We start from the raw sequence: 25,934 nt of genomic DNA, 5'->3' as shown, positions 1-25,934 counted from the left end.
GAACAGCTAGTAGAAGCAGTGAATAGGATCACTAATCGAGATATAGGTAAGCGAGAAGCGGAAAGATACTATGACATCCCTACAAGGATACTCGATAGGAGAATGAAATCAGGGAAATTGACAAAAACTGGCCTTGGACCATCTGGAACATTCAGTCCAGAAAATGAAAAACAACTCGTGTCACACATTCAGAAGTTGAGCTCTGCTGGATTTGCGCCAGACCGGACCACAGTTAGAAGGTTAGCTTACCAATTTGCAGAAAAGTTAGGCATACAGCACAAATTTTCAAAAGACAATGAAATGGCTGGCTATGATTGGCTCTATTCATTTTTAGAAAGGAACCCAGAACTTAGCGTAAGAGTTGCTCAAGGTTTATCTCTCGCAATAGCTCAAGGTTTAAACAGAAATGAAGTTGAATATTTCTTCCAATTGTTGCTAGACATTATGAGTAATAATGATCTACATTAACAAACCCAAAAATATTTTTAATGTAGATGAGACCGGTATTAAGTTAATAAACAAATCAGGTAGTGTTGTAACTACAAAAGGTTCGAAAGTTGTCCACAAAGTAACATCAGGAGAAAAGGGCGAAACAGTGTCATTGATTGCTTTTTGCAGTGCTATGGGGACTTTCCTACCTCCAACTTTGATATTGAAGGGAACAAATAAAAACCAAGATCATTTGGAAGGTCTGCCACCAGGATAAAATATTTTCATGAACCCAAAAAGTGCCTATGTAAATGCTGAGTTATTCTTGAAGTGGTTCAAAGAACACTTTTTGCCTCTCAAACCTCTAGGAAAGACTTTACTTTTATTAGATAGCCACGCATCTCACTCCAACTCATTTGATTAACTGCAGTTAGCAAATGATAATGATGTTATTCTGTTATGTCTGCCACCCCACTCGACCCAAGCTTTTCAACCATTGGATAGAGCTTTCTTTGACCCTCATATATCTGAGTTTAACAAACACGCCAACAATTTCATAAAAACAAGTAAATTTAAAAAAATCAGCAGGGTGAAAATGGGAGTGCTGATAGGTAGAGACCTGCAAAATTCGCGGATTCATTCTGTGATAGGCTAGAATTCAAACACATATACCTCTTAGATAATTTTGCTATTGGCTTACTGTTCATCTGGACGAATCTCAACCAGTTATAACCTTCAACCAAAGAAGAATCGAATCACAGACAAACCAGCTGAGACGACTTACAAGTCGGCAGCCAATGAACTTGCGTTATTTGCCTGAGTGTACAGGGGTATGTGCAGTCTATCCTGAAGGCCATCGAAACCGCGAATTTTGCAGGTCTCTACTGATAGGGAATGCATGGAAGAAAGCAGCATCAGTTGGAACAGCTGTCAGCGGATTTAAGGCGACTGGAGTGTACCCATAATGCCCAGCTGCTATACCAGAATACTTTTTTTTTTCAATTTCAGAAAAATTTCTAAAAGCTCTCTTTCCCTGCATCTTCCGGCTCAGGATCGACTAGTTTACTTGCGTATGACTTCATTCCACACACTTCATCAGACTGCCGAGGCCCCCCAGAAGTAATTTTACCCGTACCAAGTTCCAAAGTAACATCTGATTGCCCATGCTCATCAAGGACACATTCCAATGTATCCAACACGGCTACTGATCCATCAACTCCTTCAAAACATTTGCACGAAATAAGTCCATTGCCCACAATGCCTGCACCTGGACCCAGGCGGAAGAAAGCAACAGTGTTAACATCGCCTGAAAACATTCAAGTCAAGAAAGATGCACTTGACAAAAGAAATAAGAACCAAAGGAAAACTGTTGGAGGAAATCTATTCAATAGAAAGAGGAAAATAAATGCATTACGTGGCAACCAGGCAGATGGTCCAAGGGAGGAAAGAATAGCAAATACGTCTAGCTCGAATGAAGATGATCCGTCTATTGCTGTGGACAGTAATAAGTGCATAGAGTGTTGGGAAAACTAGTATGCCACCAAACAAACTGCCGACTGGATTCGCTGCAATCAATGTAAAATGTGAATGCACGAAACGTGTACTCTTTACAAGAATTTATGTACAAACTGTGGGAGAGAGAAAATCCGTGACGTAGAGACCGGAAAAATTCGCGGTTTAATTTCGTGTTATGCTAGAATAAAAACACATATACCTTACTATTGATACTGTTATTGGCTCAGATTTTACATAAAGGGGTTTGAGCCAATGAAAAACCTTCAACCAAGGAGTATCGAATGGGAAGCATCCCAGTTGACAGGTCTCACAAGTCAGTAGCCAATGAGCATGTGACATTTGCCCGAGTATGTAGGGGATCGTGGAGTCTATCCTAGAGGTCATTGAAACCGCGAATTTTTCCAGTCCCTACCGTGACGTTAACTCAAAGAAAAAGTAGTAACATTTTTAAATAAACTTAAGTTCAGTTTTATTTGTGATCTGCGATGAAAATTATAAAGACTGTGATTTAAAGATTACTTACAAGTTTTTTTATGTCTAATAATTATTAGTTTTTGTGAATGCTTTTATTTTATTAAAAGTAAATTTATATAGAGACACTGCTAAAATGTGGACTTACATTTACACTTCGCTTTTATTTTACATATAATTGATTATGTAATAACTACAGTTTATATTTTATACTTATGTAGAGTAATGTATAGTTGAAATTCTTGTTTGAAAATTTAGAATATTATTTCTGCTTTTTACATTTTTAAGTTATAAAAATAGTTATTTTCATGATCTATAAATAAATAAAAATGGAATAATTTTTTTTGTTAAAATAGTTCTATAACTATGTTTGTTTAGTAAGTACAAATTAGTGTGGTTTGTTTTGGCAGTTGAAGTTTACAGCATCTCTCCCTCTAACTATGCGGCATCTCACCCATGCTCATTTGGGAGAGATGCCGGAAATAATATATTTTAAAAATCATTGCTGTAATAATTTAGCAATTAGTAAAATATTATTATGGTTCTGAAACTAAACTAGGAAACCTATTGCTTCTCCCAATACATTGAAACTTAAAGTTGGGTAATCCATCATTAGACAGTTCCGCATTATCAAAAGGTGTGGCATCTCTCCCGAAATTACCTTATTGCTGCTTCTGGTTCTTAGTTCAAAAAATTAAACATAAAATAACGGACAATGTATCAGGAACGTAAAGCCAAGAAAACCGAGACGAAATATTGATTAGTGCCGTCCATTTGCGACCGGTATTTTTCAAAAGCCGAACTCATTAATTAATTTTCGGCAGGGTGATTAGAATACATTCATTAGCATTTACTTTTGCCTTACCGAATAACTGAATATTATTAAACTCTAACATTTTTCACAAGCTGAATTAATATTCAAAACTAAGCTGCATACTCCTTTACAATGCATGAAAACAAAACAATCAAAAATCACCTATCTTGCCGCTCCATATTTACTGCGCTCTAGTGGCTAATTTAGTAACAAGTGGATTCGGACATTTGACATCGCAAATGTTGGCAAGGAAAGCGGACGGTTGTAGATGGTCATTAAAGGCCCTTACACAATAGTCCAAACCTGTGGCAGGTACAAGTCCTTATCCGAATGTGAAAGACGTCACATTGTCGCACGAAAAACTGCCCATCATACAATTGTGATTTTCCGATGTGCGAATCTCCTGAATTCTAAATTAGTTAATAGATAAGGACACCTGTATTTCGCGATTTCATTTCATGTCAAGGTATTTCACAAAACACTGTAGCTTTTTCTAAGAGTCATGGCAAATTGTGAGGGTGCAGCAGTACGGTGACCACATTCTCATTGGCCCCGTCAAGAGCGTGACGACACCTCTCACCGACCTCAGCCAATAACCACAGGAGAAAAGCTACAGTATTTTGTGAAATACCTTGACACGAAATGTATTCGCGAAATACAGGTGTCCCTATTAATAGAGTGCACTAAATGTTTTCCGTTTGTCTTTTGTTTATTGTTTTCGTGTATGTTTTTTTTCAAACGGGAACAGGAAACAGCCAATATCACGAGTGCTCTTCTTCTGTGCCACCAAAAGGCACAAAAAGGTTCGAGTTGACCAATGTTTTTGGACCAGGGAGATGCGGACCATCGCCCACACCACGCGTGGCGTCAGAGGGTGACGTGGGCCAATCAGCGACCAGCGTCCGTCAGACACAGCTGCAGACAAAAACATAGTTTTAGTTATGCTTAATTAAAGTACCGTTAAGGCATGTTAGCCCGCGCAACATGCATTTACTAAAATTAGTTTAGTTTGTAGGATGATTAATTTTCTTTCTTTTAATTATAGGTGCTGCTGTCTGGAGCGGATGTGAGTGTTTCGTGTTACACTCACCGCCAGGGGCGCCTGCGTCCCAGGCCACCAAATTCCAGTCCCGTAGAAGACACCAAAGCGGACCACGAGTCCAAGTGCCCAACCCCCGCATGGTAGACTCTTTTCTACTCTGACCAACACTTCATCCAGACCATCCTCTGTCTCCTGTACTTTCCTACATTTAATGCATGCCAACTTGCATCCCGCATGAAAGTGCCCAGGGTTTTCCCTGCGTCTATGCAGGTTTTACCTGGGCCCAACTTAGGGGACGTGATGTATTTTTAGCAAATTTTTAACCCCCCCTCCCCCCTAGTGATTTGTGGGGAGGTTTTAGACTTACCCCCCCCCCCCGGGCCCATTAAATCACGTGTATTTTTTTGGTACAAAATATTTTTAAAATTTCAGAATATCATCTTTAAATATAGTTATAATCTAATTTAATTCTGGAAAATTAAGCACAGTGATAAAAATGTCCAGACACACATTAAGGTTACAGGTTTATTCTCACTGGCATAAAAATAACAAAGGAAAGGCTTATATGTGATTTACGCATGTATTCGGCGCCAAAATCACAGTCTTACTGGCGACTGGCAAGCCGAGCCGGGTGGTTCATGTTGCGGCGGGTGGGGATATTGTTGCCTGGCTACGGCGAGTCAAGGTCACGCGTCGCTTTTCGGTTTAGTAGAAATCGGGCGAAAAAATAAATACACGTGATATCTCTCTACAACCCCCCCCCCTCCCCATTGTGATATTTCGTGATTTTTCCCTCCCCCCTCCCCCCTTACGAGCCTCACGTGATTAATGGACGATCCCTTAACTAGTAGTTTAGACTAGAGATAAGAGTGAGGGGAGTTAGTCATGGCAAAAAATCGCTGCTATGGCTGGCCAATGCCCTCCTAGCACATGATGCATGCGACCCTCTACCCTGCATGGCTAATTCCAGCACGACTAAGGCTTGATAGGCTTCGGCCTGAGATGCACTTAGTCTCCCTCCCTGACCCGGACCCCTCCCAAACACACTTAGTTATTAGTTAGGTTAGGGGAAAAAATGGCTGCAGACGGTGCCTCGGGGACCTGAGGGGCTGGGCGGGAGCCCACCTGGGCGAAGCTGAGGAAGAAGAGCTGGCGGTGCGTGAAGTTGAGTCCCGGCAGACGCATCTCCTCCTCGTGTTCGGCCTGCCACTTGAGGTAGGCGTGGTAGGCCGCCTTCAGGCCGCCGTTGTCGGCTATGTTCTCCCCTGCGAACCACACCGAGGAAAATCTTTGCGTCAATCATTATTTTTAATAAGTAGAGACGTGCGAAATTCGCGGATTCATTTCGCGATACGCTAGCATCGAAACAAGTATACCTTCGTACCGCTTCTGCGATTGGTAGAGTCCCGGAAATTTCGCGGATTCCTCTGGCCTCAGGATAGAATTCAAAGTTATAGGTGTGCTCGACCCATGTTTACTTTCCCATTGGTTGATTTCTTAGCGAGAACATTTTTATCCTTGTTATTTGGCACTACCTGATTCGCTTACTTCTCTCCTAGCTGGACATCGTTGGCTCACGGTCGTAGAGGGGGGTGTCCAGATAACTGCGGGCCAATCATGAACACAGTGCGAGAGTGTGGAGGTTTGCATTCTAGCTTGCGACTAAATGAATGCGCGAAAATTCCATGGCTCTAGCGATTGGCCCACATTTTATCCGGGGAACTTTGAGCCAATGGGAAACACCAAACCAAGAAAGTGCCGAATTACGGACAGACTAGTTGAGACGTCTCACGCGTCAGTAGCCAATGAACAGGTGTCATTTCCGCGAGTATTTAAACGACTGTGGAGTCTATCCTAGAGGTCAATGAATCCGCGAATTTTGCAGGTCTCTATTAATAAGTGATTTTTTTTTTATGAATTTCGGAATATTTTTTTTCGAATTTCTAGATCAATAAATACAAATTTCCTAGATGGCGGCTCACATCGGCTTATAGGAGGCTGGTATATGAGAAACTTAAGCTGCTTTTAGGATATTGAACATGGTTTATTAAATAAGTATTTTCTGTCTGAAATAATTTGTTTTGCATTGATCAATATCGAACCAAGGACGTATATCAATCGAATCAATCATTATGTTAATAAGTGATATTTTCAATGAATTGTGTAATTTTTACCGATTTTCTACGTTAATTATTTTGAACTTTCAAGATGGCGGTTATTATGTTATCATCTAGTTACTGAAGGCTGGTATATGAGGAACTTAAGCAGCTTTTAGGATATTGAACGTGATTTATTAAATAAGTATTTTTTCCCTGGAATAATTTTTTTTTGCATTGATCAAGAATCGAACCAAGGACGGATATCAATCGAATCAATCAGTATATTAGTTGTAAATTTTCTGATGAATTATGGAATTTTTTCTGAATTTCTAGCTACATAATTTGCGATTTCTAAGATGGCGTCCAATGTCAAGATGGCGGGTGCCAAAGTAATACTAAATGATAACTGCACTTAAGTGTATAAAAATTAAATTAATATAGCGGTAGCGCACTCTAGCAAACAAAAACCAGATGGTGGCCTCCGGCAGACGAAAAAAAGATGGCGGATGTAACGTCATACTGGTTGGCGATATAGTGGTGGGAGGTCAGTCTTTCGGTGGCTTCCGGGGAGGAAGGATCGATCAATTTTTTTTACACTAACTGGGTACGAACCAAGGACTCCATTATGTAAGTGCGTTTTTAAAATAATGTTTTCTTAAAACATGAATAATTAAATTTCATAAATATTATTTTGTTCCTGATCTTCTATCTAAATAATTACAGATTTTCAATATGGCACCCGTAACGACAATTGCAATAGTTACATCATAATTCAAAATGGCGGTTGTAACTAAATGTGCAATGATGACATCATACATATCAAAGATGGCGAAAGTAAAGAAACATGCAAATTTCTAGAATCCGATATGGCAACCATAACGAAATGTGCAAAGGTGTGTTTTTTTAATAATTTTTATTAAAATTTGATTAATTAATTTTTTTATGAATTTAAAATTGTTCCCGATTTGCTAGCATAAAAAATACGGATTCTCAAGATGGCGGAAGTGACGATAATTCCAACAGTCACGTCATAATTTATGATGACGGTCATGGCATCCTAATTGTCAAGGTCATGTCCTCGCAGGCTTAGGGAGGCTTGTAGATTTGGGTTGAGGACTAAAATGGGAAATTTTTTTTCGAAACTGGAATTTTTTCCTTGAAATAATATATATATATTTTTTGTTTTTAAAATTTGAGATTTTTTGTGAATTTTTTCATAAAAACTGGAAATATTGGCGGATTTTGGCAGATTTAGGGTGAAATTTGATCAAATTTTGAAGATTTTAAAGGTTAAAGTACAAGGTCATGTGTCAAATTTCAAGGTCATCCAAGAGGTCCACGTCACGTCTCAATCCAAGATGGTGGTTGGTTCCTCTGGCTCCTCCTGCGGAAGCCTGGTGCAGGAAATAAAATTATATACTACTTAAATCAGTAGAAAACATATTTTTACACCGGGTTATTTTTGATAATTCATATTTATCACGAAAACAAATATAATGGTAAATTTGATACAAAAAAGTATTTCTTCTATCACTGAGTGAAAATTTAACTTTATGGACTTCAACGTCCTCGCCTTTAAAAGTAGGTATTCGGAACACTTCTCTTCAAATATTTCCGTCGAAAACGCAAACCATAACCCAGAAAGTTGGAAGATAACAATACTTTCGTTGCGCTATTGCGATTTGCGAAGTTGATTCACTGGTACTCTAAAATGTGATTTCTGAACATTTTGCATCGTGATCCAATGACAAGGGTCGTTTATGTGAACAAAATGATCAATTTGCACTGTCATTAAACAATAGCACAAGGTTTGCAGGTCTACTACACATTACACATGTTCGTTAACGAGCACGTTAATGTATTCATTCTACTAGGAAATACTGACTGCATAACAGCCCATCTCCGGGGTCTGGTTGGTGGGAATGCTATGTCAGATTGAGGCGTGTTAGGTTAAAGGCTGCAATCCCAGGAGAAAGCATGGATTTGTGCGTGGGTTGGCGTCTTCGCCTGTTTTTTTAAATCATGTTTCCTTATATGGCACTTTTGGTATTTAGCAATTGGGTTTGCGAGGATTTGTACCTCCCATTTCATTTTTAAATTTTTGAAATGGACTTAGTTTGTGACACGGCCGTAACTCTATTTTTTTTTCTGTGGCTAATCGAAGCTGTAATCTGTTCAACAATACCAAATCTGAATACATTTTCCCTCTAAACGGGAATTTTTCCCTCGAAAAGTGAAATTTTTCTTTTTCAAATTTTTTGAGATTTTTTGGCGGAATTTTTAAAAAAAAAAAAAAACTGGAAATTTTGGGGCAATTTTTGGTAAATTTTGGACAAATTTTGAAGGTCAAGGCCACGGTCAAGGTCAAAGGTCAATGTCAAAGTCATCCAAGATGACCACCGTGACGTCACAATCCAAGATGGCGGTCGCCACCACAGCACCACCGCCTGGCGCCTGTGCAAGGACATACCAATACATACTACTCAAGTAATTTTAAAAATGGGCGAATTTTAGCTTGGCCACTTTTCCCGTCTCTCCCCAACTTAAATAGAGCAGGAGACACCCAATGATTCTAAGGCTCTGTCTACAATTCCGAGTTGGTTATTCTTTTTTTCTTTTCATTACTATCAAACAACGGATTTTCCAGTGAATTTATTCCGACAGCATTTGTTGTTGGGTCATAAATTTTCTCTTTCCAATTAGTTCCTGAAATTTGCTTTCTAGCTGTAATTGGCCATGCACGTGGTCATCAGTACGAACTCTCGGATGGCTTTGTACCGCTGTTTGATGATATTAAGTAAGTATTATTTGTTCATGAAATTTGAGACGGAAAAATAAAACGCTAGAAAACTATCGTAAAACCCTTTCAAATTATAGTAGTGACAAGAAAATGAAATAAGCTGAGATGAGATTGTGTTTTTTGGGGAAATTGACTGGTTTCAGTCCCCTTACATATTAAAAACTGCACACATTAAAGATGCCCTGAACTTAAACAAGAATTAAAGAATTAATGTTTCTTATGTAGGGGCATGCAGATTTCGCGAAAATATTTCGAGACTAGATGAACGTTAAAAAACTGTAGCATCGTCCGTGTTTCGTGATTAGGAGAGTTTCTCCCAGGTACATATCGACTGTTGTGTAACAACACCAATCACAGTGATTCAGCGAGGAAGTAAACGCGTCCTGAGTGGCTCGGTCAAATAAGGCAACGACTTCTCTCGCAGACGGCCGCCAATCACAAGGAAGAAACATCTGGTGCGGGTATACCTTGTTGCAGTCTAGTAGACGTTCAGGTTTTTTCACGAAAAATGCCTGCCCCTAGTTATCGCCAACCAACACCGGATGAGCTACTGTTGAAGAGTTTACCGTCATTAGACTGTTTACTGCAGTGAAGTGACCAACTGCGTTCACTCAAAACGCTTCTGAGCGAGAGAGAGACAGAGAAAAAAAATAGAGTGAGAGAAGGGCTGTTGATTTCGTCGCCGGAAGTTCGTCACTTATTTGTAGCAAATGATTCCGAATTACGACTTTTTGAAGTAAATTACCAACATCGTGGTTCTACTCAATTAAGTGTCTCTGCAGTTTTAACAAGTACCAGTATTTATTTTACAACGAAACTTACCTAATGTCTGCTTTCCATTGATGTACTTGTTGTTCAGGTCGTATTTGGAATACTGATTCACCATGCAGTCAGTTCTCTCCTTGAACTTCTCGATGGTTCTGTTGTTCCACCACTTGTGCAGGTTGCCGTTCTCGTCGTACTCTCGGCCTGGAAACCACAATGCCCGGTGGAGAGACACTGACTGGATCTATATTATATTTATTTTGCATCGAACACTGTTGGTATACATGCGGTATCTAGATTCTTTGCATGGACGGAATACACAGTATCTGTGTTGGTCAAAGAAGTTGAAATTCCTATGTTTTCCTTGTCTTTTCGTTTATATCGCATTGTAAACCTATTTTTATGGAAAAGAAAACCAAATAATATGAATATTATTTATTTATAAAAAATAAAATATTAAATATACTATAGTAAGTAGTGTATTATAAGTGTTCTGCGCCTGGGTCCATGTTTGGAGCTGGAGTTGGGGGTCCGCCATCTTCAATTGTGGGGTCACGGCAGCCATACTGGATGACTTAGAACTTTTACCTTGACCCCGGCCATCATCTTGGATTTCCGCCATCTTGGGTTATATCGTTACATACGCCATTATTTTTCTAAAACTTTCCGCCATTTTGTTTTCAGGAACTTTTCCGCCACTTAGGATTCTTCCTATTGTTTTCTAGAACAATCCGCTATTCTGGAGCAACTGTCAGGCCTACAGTGATATCATAAAGTAATGTGCTTAGTGAGTACTATGAGCTGTATTACCAGAATTTTGACAAAACATCAGCTAATTGCAAAAACAAAAATATATAAAAAATAATAAATACTCACAAATCATACTTGCAAAAACTTTAAATACGATTTTAATAATTTATCAGCAAAAGTTAATTTTCAATTTAAAATGTTCCAAGTAGTTATGCTTCTTACCAACATATTTTTTTAAATGTTGTGTCCAATTATATAAAGTTTAAATTCTTATTTTGGATGCATGAGCGATGGTAAAGATAAGCTAAAAACGACTTCCTGAAACACATGAACAGCATCCACCCGAACATACATTTCACCATGGAGGTGGAAGTGGAAGGAAAATTGGCTTTTCTGGACGTCTTGGACACAAGAGGAGAGGATAACCACATCGGCTTCAGTGATTACAGAAAGATAATCCACACAGACAGGTATCTACAAGCGAGTTTACACCACCCTCTATCTCAGAAGAGAACAGTCATCTCTACTTTGGTCAAAAGAGCTAGAGCCTCTTGCGAAGAAGACAATATTGGGGAAGGAATGAAACATCTAACAAGTGCTCTTCAAGCAAATGGGTAGTCAAAATCAGAAATTAGGAAAGCCATGACGCCACCTCAACAGCAAAAAAAAAGAAAATCTTCCTGATAAAGCTTTCATTCCTTACATAAAAGGAATTTCAGACCAAGTGGCAATAATTCTTAAGAAGTATGAAATTCATAAAATTATTAAACCTATAAACAAGATTGAGGGATCTCTGATATCTGTGAAAGATAAAAACTCCAGCTGTAAACCTAGCTGGTGTGTACAAGATTCCATGTTCTTGTGGCAAGGTATATATATGACCAGCTGGTAGATGAATAATCACAAGGTTTAAAGAACATAGCAGGGACTATAAACATGAAAACCCACGATTAGCTATAGCAGAACACTCCTTGGAAACCAGACACAGTATTGATTTTGACATATTCCACGCCATAGCCAACATCCGACAATACAAGTAAAGATACATTCGAGAATTAGTAGAAATATAAAAACACCCAGCAAACATAAATATAAAAGATGGCTACAAATTAAGCAGAATATGGGATCCAATCTTCAGAAAACCTCAAAGCCTAGCTCTGCATCTAACAAAATACAGGTCACCTTTGGTTGGCTAAACAGCCCATACAATCAGATGAGAAGAGGCCACTGATTGGCCAGCAGCCTCCAGCCAATCACAGGAGCCCAGCTCCGATTGACCAAACCAACGGGCCAACTAGACGAAAGGAAGGCTGTGATTGGCCCACAGCTGCAGCCAATCGGGAAACACTACTGTCCAGTGAGAGTTTTAAATGGAGAAGAACTTGTAATAACCTCAGTAATTAACTGTACCCTTATTATGGCGACTTTAATGTCGATGGAAACGTCGGTGATCTATTCGCCTGGGACGCGGCTAAAACTCAGAAGACAAGCTACTTCATACAATGGAGCCCAAGATCTTTATTAATATACATACAAACATACATTTAAATACCGAACTAATAGGACATGCACTATTTTTAAATGGAAAATCAATTATTGCTGATGGATTATTTACACTCATATTTAAGTATTTGCTTCTTTTTAAAACTCTCAGTATGCACGTGGTGTAAGTCTCCGAAACTAATATGGATTCCGGATAGTTGCCTGCAGTGGTATCGTAAAGTCACCGGTGTAGTTATTCCGGCAAGGATTTCACCTTAAGAAAAATTACTAAATGTCATAAGATAATCAAGTGTATTTTGGGTCCTTTCCAAAAATCATTTAGTTGGAATTTGCATCAGAAATTCTTTGGCCGAAGATATATTTTGATTAATCATCGCAATATTTGTACAACCAATCTGACTAATGATAACGAGATCGAGTCTACAACATCAATGAAGTGGAATGACGGCAAATATTAAACGAATATTATGCTCTCGATAAGTGTGAAAATGCTGATTATAACAATACTTTCCCTGATCTCGTTAATTCTTTGGAATTGAAAGGTAGCGAAGATATGGGTAATACAAAATAATACAGTAGCATTTCCATGAGAAATCAAGAAAAAATATATATATATTTACACTCAATTATAATCGCATCAGCGAAATTGATAATTTAAAACACCTGAAACTGACAATACTGTCAAGTGTGATTTGCTATGAGACCGAAAAGATGGAACAAACATGTTAAAATAATTATAAACCATCTTGACTATGGTTATGATAGTGACGAACACTGGAATGATGACGATTTTAATATCTACGAGGCTGGTCTTAAAACAGAAGCATCTAATATTTAAAAAATATTAATAAGAGACATGCAAGGAAGATGACAGCAGCAAAAGAGAATGATTACATCTCATAATAAGATCCCTAAAATATTGATCGACAGGTTAAAAGTTCTACTTTCTTCGCAGAATGCTGAAGATGTTTTAATAAACAAAGAAAAATGAATGAAGAGTTGCGGGCTGCAAACAATCAAAGACTTGCAATACCTCCATGTGTATAAAATTAAAAACTAATTTTTTTATTTAAAAAAAATGTTTTATGTCTCGAAACCTTACATCTAGCTTAAGGCTGTTAAAAATATCGCTGTCAATAACTTACAAAATGGAGAGTTGTGAGAAAGCCACTGAATCCAGTTGGAGCCAAATGTGATTGGAATTAGTGGGAACAATTGGTTGGAGCCATTGTAGCCAATTGGAGCCACTGTAGCCAATTGGAATAAAATGCAGTTGGAGGAATTGGAGCGATTGTAACTAGTTGGAGAAAAATGTAATTTGAGCAATTGGAGATATTGTAGCCAGTTTTAACTAAGTATTAGAGCTATTGGAGCCATATTAGCTAGTTTGAGGAATTGAAACAACTAAAGCCACTGTGACCGGTTAGCAATTGGAGCCATTTTATCCTGTTGGAGCATTTGGAGCTAGTTTGAACAGTAGGATCATTTTGAGTAGTTGGAGCATTTGAAGCAGTTGGATTAATTGGAGCAATTTGAGCAATCGGAACAGTTGGAGACATTGTAGCTAGTTGAACTACTTGGAGAAGATGTAGCAGTTGGATCAGTTGGACCAATTGGAGCAGGTGAATTCATTGCGCCCAATTGGAGCAGTTGGATCATTGTTCCAATATGATTTGTGAATATTTATAATTTTGTTGTTAGTTCCGTTCCTGGAATTCGTAGGTTTTTTGTTCTATACATCTGTAATGCACATTACATAAATCTTTAATCACATCAATTTATGCTAGTACTGTAGGTCTGACAGTTCGGAATTTATCGTCCTATGTGTTCGACATTGGTCATGGCTTGTTTAAAGGGTATGCCAGGAGTCTAAAAAGAAGGCCTTGTGTTTTGGAGACGCTTGGATATGCCTGACAATGAACATGATTAGGTTGAAACTTATGGCAGTTATCGACAAAGTTGGCCTCGTGGTTCAACGATGCTTGGTCTATATTTTTTACATTGATTATAACTTGATTTAAAGACATACCAAGTATAGGCGGAGAAGGTCTCTTGTTCGAAGACGCTTGGCCTATGCGCATGTCATTGAACATAACTTGGTTGAAAGACATTTCAACTATCGAAAAACTAAGTCTCGTGGTTCGGAGACACTTCGAATGTATGCTTGTAGTTGGCATTCTAGTAGAGACCTTGTTCTCAATAATGATTAACAAACTCGTCGAAACGTTATAGGAAAAAAAAATTTAATAATTATTTTAAACTTTAATAACGTTTAGCACTGACAAAGGATTTAACCAAGGATGGTATTCGAACGGATTTATCAATATCCTATTAGGTTAATTTTTAAATCATATATAATTTTTTTTCCATATTCTTAGGTTAATAATTACAAATTTCCAAGATGGCTGTCACAACGACATCAGCTGCTCACTGAAGGCAGGTAGATAAAGTTAAGTCTCTTTGGGGACATTTTGCCCTATTTAATTAAAAAATATTTTTAAGCAAAAAATACTGTTTTTTTGCATCGATCAAGGATTGAACCGAGAACAGAAATCGATCGAATCAACCACATATATAGGTATTTTTTTACATTTTCAAAAATATTTCCAAATGTTTAGTTTAATAATTACAGATTTTTAATATTGTGGCCAATATAGGTGACAAAATGGCGGATTCTACGACAGCTGACTGTCTGATTATTGAAATAATTACTGCACTCGTGCGAGTAATAACAAATAAATATGGTGGCAGCAAACTCAAGCAGAAGAAAACAAAATAGCGGATCAAAGATGATCGTCATGAAATCATACTGGTTGGCATAATGCATTGGCATTAGTGGTAAAAATCAGTCTGACAGCAGCTACCATGGGGAGAATAACCCATTGCCATTTTTAATTGAATGATTTCACCGGGTTCAAACTGAGGACTGCACATACATAATGTGTTTTTTTAATTAAAATTTAATTGAAATTGTAATCATAATTTTTTTAATTTTAATTTTTCCCAAAATTTTGGATAATATTTACTGATTTCTTATATCGTGTATGTGAAGTGATAATTAAAAATGGCGGAATCCAAAACAAGAAGGCTGACAAATATGGTGGACAGTTCTAGAAAAAATGGTCGAAGGTTCTATAAAACAAACTGGAGGAACACAAGATGATGGGATGTTCTAGAAAACAAATGACGGAAAGTTCTAGAAAACTTAACGACAGCTGTGACGTCAAATCTAAGATGGTGGAATCTAAGATGGCGGTTGGAGTCAAGGTCAAAGGTCTAAGTAATTCAAATTGGCTGTCGTGACAGCATAATCTAAGATGGGGGACATCCGGCTCTAAGTCCACGACCCAGTCTCAGGCGCAGGACCTAATTATTATATACTACTATAATATCAAAATAAATATTATTGTTGTTGGCAGAATGTCTCTATGCTATATTTTGTTTATTTTGACATCATGATTTTTTTGAGGTTCAAGTAATTTGGCTCGTAACACAAACAAATCTTTATAGCAATAATACCTAGCTAACTTTGCCATTAAGAGTTTTTCTTTTCTTTTTGCAGTAAGGTAATCTTTATAGTAGCTCATATTCGCTTGTCGTGACATATATGTTGAAGCAGATATGGCGGTTTTATAGTGCGGTGTCATTAAAACCACGTGAAGTAAGTAAAAAAAATTCGGAATATATAATAGTGAAGATTAAAACAGTTCAATAGGCGTCTTAGGTCGTGTCCGAATCCGCCTTAAGTACATACTTAAATGTACTTGTCCCTGGAATTGTCATCAAAATGGCTACCCAAAGCGGAAGTGAAGTATGCAGATTTGCAAGTAAACCAATCTGTGTACTTCTTGCGTACATTTAGGTAAATAAACGTTACCATTTTGAAATCACTTTGTAATTTATATTTTCTTTAAACACTTAAGGAATTAAATGCCTGTTGAAGTAATTTTACGCGAAAGTAAAAATTAAAATTTAATACTTAAATAACAAATTAATATTTTAACTTATTTATACGAATTTATCAACATGCTTAAACAAACCGAAAGTAACTTTCTTTTAAAAAGGTAGAAACTTTAAAAGATTACCACAAATTTGTGTGTTTGTAATTGAGTGTACAGATTTTATATTTTCAGTGATTAATATATGCTAGGAGTATTTTCGTCAATTGAAAAATATAGGTGATGTTAATCAGTTTTTAGCTGGCTAGTAGGTATCTTTTGTCGAAGGCAAAAATGTTACCCGCACGAACTGCCTGTAGTACACCGCAAGAGCGGATGAAGTTCGCGAGGTCGCGAGGCATCGACTGTGTGCTTGGATCAGACACGGTCTTGTGCCGGAAATTGGGCATTTCGTCACCTTTTTTTAATTTTTCTATAATTTTAAAATTTTTGGGAATTCTTATTTTTTAATTTATCTGGTTGTAAAGGGGGTGATTTAATTTTTGTTAGGCCAGTGTACGCCACGTATTTAAACTTTGTGCCAGTGGACCGAAGCCCTTTCCCAGGGGGACAATCTGATATTTTGCTGTCTAATGTGGACGTGGGCAGCCCGGTTGATTTTCTCTCGCCTGCAGTCACGTCCCGAGTTTGTAATATTATTTCTCTTCATGACCAAAATTGCATAGAGCAGCTTGTGGGCTGCAAGCTGCTACTTCTGAGAGGCTTGCTGAGAATAGCAAGTCTCGTCACGAATGGGGCTCCAGTGGAGCTGTGTTCCCAGCGAAGTGGCGTTTTCTGACTCCCCTTCCTCTCCCCCCCCCCCTCCCCGTTAGTTCTGAGAAATCAAGCTAGGAGCAGTGACCTGACGGGAACTTATCCAAGACGATGGCCTAATTCAAGGACATTCTCCCTGGTCTTACAGAGACGTCCCCGACATCTAGCGGCGAAAAAAATAACCGCGGGCCTGGTCGCCAGCATACAGAGCTCACCCTGGTGACACCTAGTGGCAAGTCAGCTCACCGCCTCAGTTAGTTCCCATTTACGCCGCTAGAGAGCAGCGCCGCCGTGCCATAAGGTACTATGCTTTCTTCTCGCGGCCTGTAGAAGTCGATTCTTTGTAGCTTCCGGTTACCGCCGGTGGAGAGCGCGCAGGTCGTGTTGTTGTCACCCCGCCTCGGCAACTCCGCATGTTTTCGGATTAGAACCGAACCTTCCCCCTCCTCCCTAGGGCTTAAGCGCCCATTTTAATTAGAAGCCTTGTCCGCCATAGCGGGCACTCAGTACTCTGACCTCGGCTGCTGACCACGTCTTCTCGGCGTCCTCTGTGCTAAGAGGCTTTTCGCGGGAACGGCGATTTTCGGTTGCATAAAATATGTAGTCAGTTGCTTAAGGGATGCGATCCCATTTGTACAGTAGCCAGGCAGATGTAGTTTTTTAGAAAAAGTCATGCGTAGTTAAATTTTTTTTATTTATATTTAATTCTTTAAATCTGGTTTCTTTCGCGCATCCGCGAATTCTTGGTACGCGCCATGCTGATGTCGGCGCGAGACACCTCGCGAGCCCTGTTTCCACACCCTGTTTGGTGAGTAATCCGTTTTTTTTTCTTTTCTCCCAAATTCCCGTTTGTTGGCCTTTCGCGCCGACTGTGTATGACTGTCTGGACGCAGGTCTAATTCGTTTTGAATTTGGCTTGTGTTTCAGACAGGGTCAAAATTTCGGGGCAGAGAAATTGCTCCCCGCATGATCTTCGGGACCTCCATCCGATTCCCCCCTTAGAAGAGTTTTCCTCTCGGTCCGACGTCACCCTGGGAAGACCCGGGTGATATGAGCTATATATATATATATATATATATATATATATATATATATATATATTCCACTTGCATAGAATAAACTAAATTCCTTAATAAGATACCAGCGAGCAGTGCTTTAAGAACGTAATCTTCAAGAATATGTAAAATCAAGGAAACTCATATATATGTAATCGTTGGGAGAATCAAAATTTGGCGCTATACTTGAAATTTTGTTAATGTAATCATTTGTTTGTTAAGGTGTAATATGTATTGTTTTAAATAATGTAGCCCCCCCCCCTTAACTTTGTTAATTACTAAGATTTTTATTATCATGTCGAAATAATGCTAAAACAAAACCTCTTAAAATTAAACCAGGAAAACCTATAGACCAAGCTGTTTATATAGCGTATTTATTTATCATATACCTTCTTCTACATAACGATCCACGAACTCCCAAGTTACTAGTGTGCAGGGAGTGTTAATTTTGTCTTGTTCACCGCCTCGTGTCCCCTCTGGTAATTAATTTTAATTTTCTTAATAGTTTGCCCAGCTGTTTCCAAGGTGTTTTTAATTAATTAAAAATAATATAATTTTTGGGCACGAGGGGCGTTACAGTCTTGGTTGGAGGATTTACGCATGGGGGAGAAACTCCAATTGCTGAGGCTAAAACCTAGTGTTTTGAAGCAGTTATTGGCCCAACCGCCAGATAGCAGATTTTATAACATATAAGCTAGGGGCATGCAGATTTCGCGAAAATATTTCGAGACTAAATGAAAGTTAAAACACTGTAACATCGTCTGTGTTTAGTGATTGGGTGAGTTTCCCCTAGGTACATATTGATTGAAACAACACCAATCACAGTGATTCAGTGCGGAAGTAAACACGTCCTGAGTGGCTCGGTAAAACAAGGCCACGACTTCTCTCGCAGACGGCCGCCAATCACAAGGAAGAAACCACAGGTGCGGGTATACCTTGTTGCAGTCTAATAAATGTTCAAATCATTTCGCGAAAAATTCCTGCCCCTACATATAACCTACATAGCTGTATTGACTGTGAGAAGTAATGCACAAGCTATTATTACCTAGGAAAAAGCAACCAGTTTTGTTTTGGTAACCACGTTTTTTCTAGTGTGGCATACCAGAAGTTCTTCATCTCATAGAAATTTATATTGAACATGCTTTTTTATTACAAAACAGCATTAAGTGTTTCTGGCACAGTTTAAATCTCTGTTACTTAGCAAGTAGTTAAATTAACATTATAAACCTAACACTGGATTTTAACCACCCGCCCGAGTTGTTTTCGCTGGTAGTTTTGTCCTCGCCCTACAGATAGCGTCACATGTCGCGCAGAACATGGTATCAGTTTCCACTGTTAAGGGGGTGCCTCCCATTTTAGGCCATGATTTTATATTTATATTAATCACTGATAAACTTTTAGACTTATTCAATTGTTTAACTTTCACGAAATGAAAAATATATAGGCCTACACTGCATATACTTTTTGCATAATTAGCTGCCAAATTTACATTTTTAACGTTTTTGGGTTGTACAAACAAGGAGAATTTAATTTATTGCAGAACTGAAACTTTTTAGGTTTAACTACAATGCCACTGGCTACTTCAAGTTATGGTTTGCATTTCTATCACAAAAACTCATTTCATGTTTCTTGGCTGTCACAATCGTAACAAATATGAGAATATTTAAATGCCAGGTAAAATAAATTAATATTTTCTGAAAGAAATTCAAACCATTTCTTGAAGTAGCCAGTGGCATTGCAGTTAAACATAAAAAGTTTCAGGTCTGCAATAAATTAAATTCTCCTTATTTGTACAACCCAAAAACATTTAAAATGTAACTTTGGCAGCTAATTATGCAAAAAGTATGCGCTGTATATATTTTTTTTTCATGTCATGAAAGTTGAACAATTGAAAACTTCTGAAAGTTTATCTGTAATTACTAGAGACCTGCAAAATTCGCGGGTTCAATGACCTCCAGGATAGACTCTACTACACTCTACACACTCGGGCAAATGCCACCTGTTCATTGGCTGCTGACTTGTGAGTCGTCTCGACTGGGTGGCCTGTGATTCGACACTTCTATGAGTGAGGGTCTCTAATTGGCCCTCATTAATCCAGATTAACAGTGAACCAGTGGTATAAGCAGCGCTAAGGTATAATTATTTGAATTGTAGCATATCACGAAATGAATCCACGAATTTTGCAGGTCTCTAGTAATTACTAGAGACCTGCAAAATTCGCGGATTCATTCGGTGATAGGCTAGAATTCAAACACATATACCTCTTAGATAATTTTGCTATTGGCTTACTGTTCATCTGGACGAATCTCAATCAGTTATAAACCCTCAACCAAAGAAGGATCGAATCACAGACAAACCAGCTGAGACGTCGGCAGCCGATGAACTTGCGTTATTTGCCCGAGTGTACAGGGGTATGTACAGTCTATCCTGAAGGCCATCGAAACCGCGAATTTTGCAGGTCTCTAGTAATTACTGTGAATATAGAGTCTTGACCTGAAATGAGAGGCACCCCCATAAGAGTCGCACTTCTCTACCTCCCTCCTTGCTCTATGCACTCACCTTGGTCGTCGAAGGCGTGGGTGAGCTCGTGACCCATCACCACACCCATGCTGCCGTAGTTCAGGGAGTGCGGGTGCCGAATGTCGTAGAACGGAGACTGCAGCAGGCCAGCTGGGAAAACTATCTGGTTTTTGGACGCGGCGTAGTATGCGTTCACAGTTGGCGGAGACATCCCCCACCTGCAAAAAAAAAAGGGGGTTGTCTGTAAAGTCGGTTTACTGACGATAGTTTAACGTGACAACGTCATAACAAAACATTTATGAAATGATTGCATACTTTTATGAATAAAATTGAATCTTTTTTATTGAATTATCACTATTTTGTATGGATACAAAGAAGGAGTGAAATGAAATCTACAATTTAATTGATAAATTAACTATTATTTGCACTCATTAATTCAAATATGTTTATTACTTTAACGAAGAGATTATTTTAACTATAACTTTTACACATGTTTGCTATTTAACTTCTTCCAATCTGTGTTATTCTGTTAAGGATAGGACGATGATAGGAAAAGTAGGAAACGAATGGGAGTGTTTCAAGTTTAATGTGCCTCGAAAAAGTCAAATCGATTTTTGTTCCAATCGAGTGGAAGAGAGATAGATGCGGCGCAAGCGTACAATGAGCTTAACGGGACAGAGCGAAACGGGACACTTTTCGTGCGTGCAGCCGGCGTTCATCGATTTATTAGACGTTGTCACGTCAAAAAAATTGGGAAGCATTGTTTTTATTAAATAAATTAAGAACATCTAACTGTTTACGTTCATATTATTTCCCTACTTATGATTAGCTTAACATTTAAAAGAAATGTGTGCCTGGAGTCCACACACGACAGAAGTGAAACTTCTTGCTAATTATCAGGTTTTAGGAAACATAACTCTCTTTGGCTGAGGTCGCAGATAAAAACAAAATATATGCAAGTATGCGAGCGCATAATTGGATGGTGTTTTGCACAAATGAGTTAACCAACAAAAGGAAAAAAAATGTCATTGAAATAATTGTGTAGGTAAAATGACACTTTTAATTGAGCTAAATTTTTTCAACCGACATTCCTTGCTACTATGCCATCTTGCGACCAAACATTCAACGCACTGCCACAATACCGGTTATTGTGTGTTCAACTTTGAGCTCAATTTACTCAGTTCAAAATGTTTGTGGGTTGAACCATTTTTACATAACACCATCCAATTATGCTATTTCGCAAGTATACAAGTATGCAATTGTGCAAGTATGTAAGTATGCAAGTATTATAGTATGCTAGTGTGCAAGTATGCAAGTGTGCAAGTACTAAGTGTGTAAGTATGCAAGTGTGCAAGTACGAAAGTTTGTAAGTATGCAAGTGTGCAAGTACGAAAGTGTGTAAGTATGCAAGTGTGCAAGTACGAAGGTGTGTAAGTATGCAAGTGTTCAAGTACTATAGTGTGTAAGTATGCAAGTGTGCAAGTACGCAAGTGTGTAAGTATGCAAGTGTGCAAGTACGAAAGTGTGTAAGTATGCAAGTGTTCAAGTACGAAAGTGTGTAAGTATGCAAGTGTGCAAGTACGATGGTGGATAGGTATACAAGTGTGCAAGTACGAAAGTGTATAAGTATGCAAGTGTGCAAGTATGCAAGTGTGCAAGTACGAAAGTGTGTAAGTATGCAAGTGTTCAAGTACGAACGTGTGTAAGTATGCAAGTGTGCAAGTACGATGGTGTGTAAGTATGCAAGTGTGCAAGTACGAAAGTGTGTAAGTATGCAAGTGTGCAAGTACGAAAGTGTGCAAGTACGAAAGTGTGTAAGTATGCAAGTGTGCAAGTACGAGAGTGTGTAAGTATGCAAGTGTGCAAGTACGCAAGTGTGTAAGTATGCTGCGTTATTTTTACCTCTCCCCGGCCGTCTCCTCATTAACTGGTTTATCCCCCCCCCTCCACGTACCTGTTTATTCCCCTCATGCGATCGGAATTTTCGTAACGCTCGAAAATTGTAGCCTCCTCAAAAAGAAGTTTCACTTCAAAAATGGAAATAGTATAAGCGTACAAAGTTGGATTACATATTTAATAAATAGCTAAAAAAAAAACTAGTTGAATACGCGAAAAAGTTTTATTTCGTTAATACGTTAAAAAATAAGATTGAAAACCTAACACGAAATCAGAGACGTCGATAAAAGTTGTTACATGTAATGAAATAGAACCACGATTTACTTCGCAGATTTATTGGGTAGAAGACTTGCATCTGCTTCACTTGGTGATCGCCTGATTGGACTACGGTGCTGTAGACACGCCCTCGACTATCTTGAACCAGTTGTAAACAAGGAGGAGAAGTGGTCACCCAACCAATAGTAAACCGCCAAAGGACGTGACCTTGTTATCGGCCAAGAAAAATTTAATAAAGCTTGGCTGTTTTAAGTCTAGCATGGAGTGAAATTAATTCGCGAAATAAGCGTGGTTCGAGTAATAAATGCATATATTGAAATTCATTTTTTAAAATTATTTTCGTTAGGTTTGTTATAATTTTGCGACGAAGCTTCATGTACCGGTTTCTATTCTCGGGCTCATCCAACGTATTCACAGGCAGTTTCATGTACCTGGTTATGTTCATGGGCTCATCCAACACATCCAGAGACATTCTTTAGTTCCATGTACATGGTTATGTTCATGGGCTCATCAAACATATCCAGAGACATTATGTAGTTTCATGTACCTGATTATGTTCATGGGCTCATCAAAAATATCCATCAGAGGCATTCTGTAGTTTCATGTACCTGGTTATGTTCATGGGCTCATCAAACATATCCATCAGAGGCATTCTGTAGTTTCATGTACCTGGTTATGTTCATGGGCTCATCCAACACATCCAGAGACATTCTTTAGTTCAATGTACCTGGTTATGTTCATGGGCTCATCCAACACATCCAGAGACATTCTTTAGTTCAATGTACATGGTTATGTTCATGGGCTTATCTAACATATCCAAAGACATTCTTTAGTTCCATGTACATGGTTATGTTCATGGGCTCATAAAACATATCCAGATACGTTCTGAAGTTTCACGTACCTGGTTCTGTTCACAGGTTCGTCCAACATGTCCAGAGACATTCTGAAGTTGTAGCGATTCGCCCGCACGTTGTTTTCAAAATATTCATCACTCTTGAATATGAGGTACTTGTACGTCTCGTCCAGTGCTGTTGGGTCTAATATGTAGTTCGGAAAACCTGGAAATAATATAAAAATGTAGACCTATGTTACTAAAACCAATAATTTAGAGTAACTTTACCAATATTTACATAATAGTTAGAGACCTGTAAAATTCGCGGATTCATTTCGCGATAGGATAGAGTCCAAATACTTTTGACATTATTTTGCTTCAATGATTGGGCCACAGTTTATCTGAAGGACTCTGGGCCAATGAAAAATCTTTAACAGAAGAATTAGCGAATCACGATCATTCCAGTCAACAGGTGTTACGAGTCGGTAACCAATCAGCAGATATAATTTGCACGAGTGCATAGAGGATCATAGAGTCTATCCTTTAGGGATTTGAAATCGCGAATTTTACAGGTCTCTAAAAATAGTCTAGTATTTAATTTTAAGTTCAATGTTAAAAACTTAATGTTCAAAGTAATGTTCACATTTAAATTTCAAGTTCACATTCCCTGGCCAAGGATAAAGCTGAAGAACAATTTTTTTTTTTTAATCAATGCTGAAATTCAGTATAAAAGATTGCTGTCAACAAAATGGCTAAGTATCACATAGTCAACTAGTAAACTATGAACACATCTGTGTGTGTGATATACTTCTTGGCTAGGACTGGAAAATTATAGCTGAGAGCGTAAGAACACTATATGTTGCACTGTGTGCACTGTATGTGTTTGTATGTGGAGTTTGTGTGAGTGCCAGTCAGCAAATGTGACTAACCTAGAGGACCAATACATACTTACTTGACATTAACCAATCTCATAAAAAGAACTCTATAATTTTAGTTTGATTTGTTTCAAATTTATACACAAAAAAGGAGGAATATTTTTAGCTCTAAATTTTTGTTATTTTCTTAAATCGTTCAAAGTTACGCCATCATTAATAATGTTTGCCTTAATAAAGAATAAATATATGAGGGTTGAGTTTTTTTATATTCTCACTCTTTAAAGTAATAAGTGTGTATTTACTGATAATTCTTTCAGTTACGGACGTAAATTATAACAGTCTGAAAACATTTGTATTGCTTTTTAAATATAAGTTGAAGCACAAAAGTCTTAGTTGTGAGGGGTTGATGATAATTTTTAATAACAAACCTTACATTTTAAATTGCAATAAATTAACTATAATTTTTTTTCTTTATTTAAATAAATAATTTAAAGGAAATATGAATCAAGCTATAACTATAATAATCAAAGAACTTGTAGGTGTGTGTAAATTAATTGTTGTCCGGTAAACAAGTAACATATTATTCTTTTAGTCACTGGAATTTCTAGTATTATTTTAACGAAATAATTTTTAACAAATATATTTAACTTAATATATAGCTACAAAACGACTTTTTAAATAAATCGTATGATTAACGTGCTTTACTAAATACATTTTAACGCTAACGATAGTACAGTATAACTATGTAAGCGTCTATTTTAAATTCATTGCATGTAGTACAAATTCTTAGGCAAATACCAACCTATCATGTCGGAAATTGCATCAGCTTTCTTCTCTGCTGACTTACGAGTCTCTTCATCCATCCAATGGAGGTTCTTCAGGTTTCTTTTGAAAGCGTCACGAACCTCGTTTATCATATCTTCTGCCTACAAATTACAAAATTCAGTAAGTCTCGGATTTCATTCGGGTCACCCAATTTCAGCCAGTACAATGTTCAAGACCATTTTATGCAAATGCAACCACTGTCGAACGTCCGTTCTCAAAAATGCATTTGCTTCTCAGATTGTAGTCTGCTCTCGGACCTATCAAAACTCGTACAAGGGATAATTTAATAATGCAAACAAATTTTTTTCGTTATCACGTGTCCTTGCTTGATTTTTTTTTGTTTTGTTTCTATGTTTAAATTTGTTCATAAATTAAGCATGCGCATTATAATTTATAATTTTTTAAAAAAGAATATTTATGCAGTAATGTCTAGATGAAAAATCTGTATAGTGCATCTGTAAGCCATACAATATTATTGAATTTAATGACTTACAGATGCACCAAGGCAAAACTATTGTGCTCGTTGTACATTTATTTGTGTTTATAACACATCAACAAAAAGTATGTAAATGTATGTCCGGGCACAGGGTTCAGGGTGTGATGAGTGATGACGTCCGCCATATTAGATTGTGACATCATTTCTGCTGTCAAATTTCCTCAAAATTTTTCTAAAATGACTGCAAATTCCTATAAATTTCTCTATTTCGTGGGAAAAATTCTCGTTTTGAAGGAATATTCCCGTTTTAGTCCTCAAA

At 37.8% G+C, this 25,934-nt stretch overlaps 1 protein-coding gene across 2 annotated transcripts in view; it reads right to left on the bottom strand.

Moving 5' to 3' along the window:
* LOC134529123 (endothelin-converting enzyme homolog) overlaps nt 1-25,934 on the bottom strand; it is a 135,327-nt gene that overhangs the window by 10,066 nt on the left and 99,327 nt on the right. For both annotated transcript variants that reach the window (XM_063362876.1, XM_063362877.1), the window contains exons 10-14: nt 25,157-25,280; nt 23,549-23,705; nt 20,515-20,693; nt 9,993-10,139; nt 5,397-5,536 (exon numbers count right to left, since the gene is read on the bottom strand). In XM_063362876.1, coding sequence (XP_063218946.1) covers nt 5,397-5,536; nt 9,993-10,139; nt 20,515-20,693; nt 23,549-23,705; nt 25,157-25,280 — 747 coding nt within the window. The remainder of the gene's footprint in view (nt 1-5,396; nt 5,537-9,992; nt 10,140-20,514; nt 20,694-23,548; nt 23,706-25,156; nt 25,281-25,934) is intronic.

The sequence above is a fragment of the Bacillus rossius genome, chromosome 2 (assembly GCF_032445375.1).
Source record: "Bacillus rossius redtenbacheri isolate Brsri chromosome 2, Brsri_v3, whole genome shotgun sequence".
NCBI lineage: Eukaryota > Metazoa > Arthropoda > Insecta > Phasmatodea > Bacillidae > Bacillus > Bacillus rossius.
This window is presented reverse-complemented; position numbering and strand designations above follow the sequence as displayed.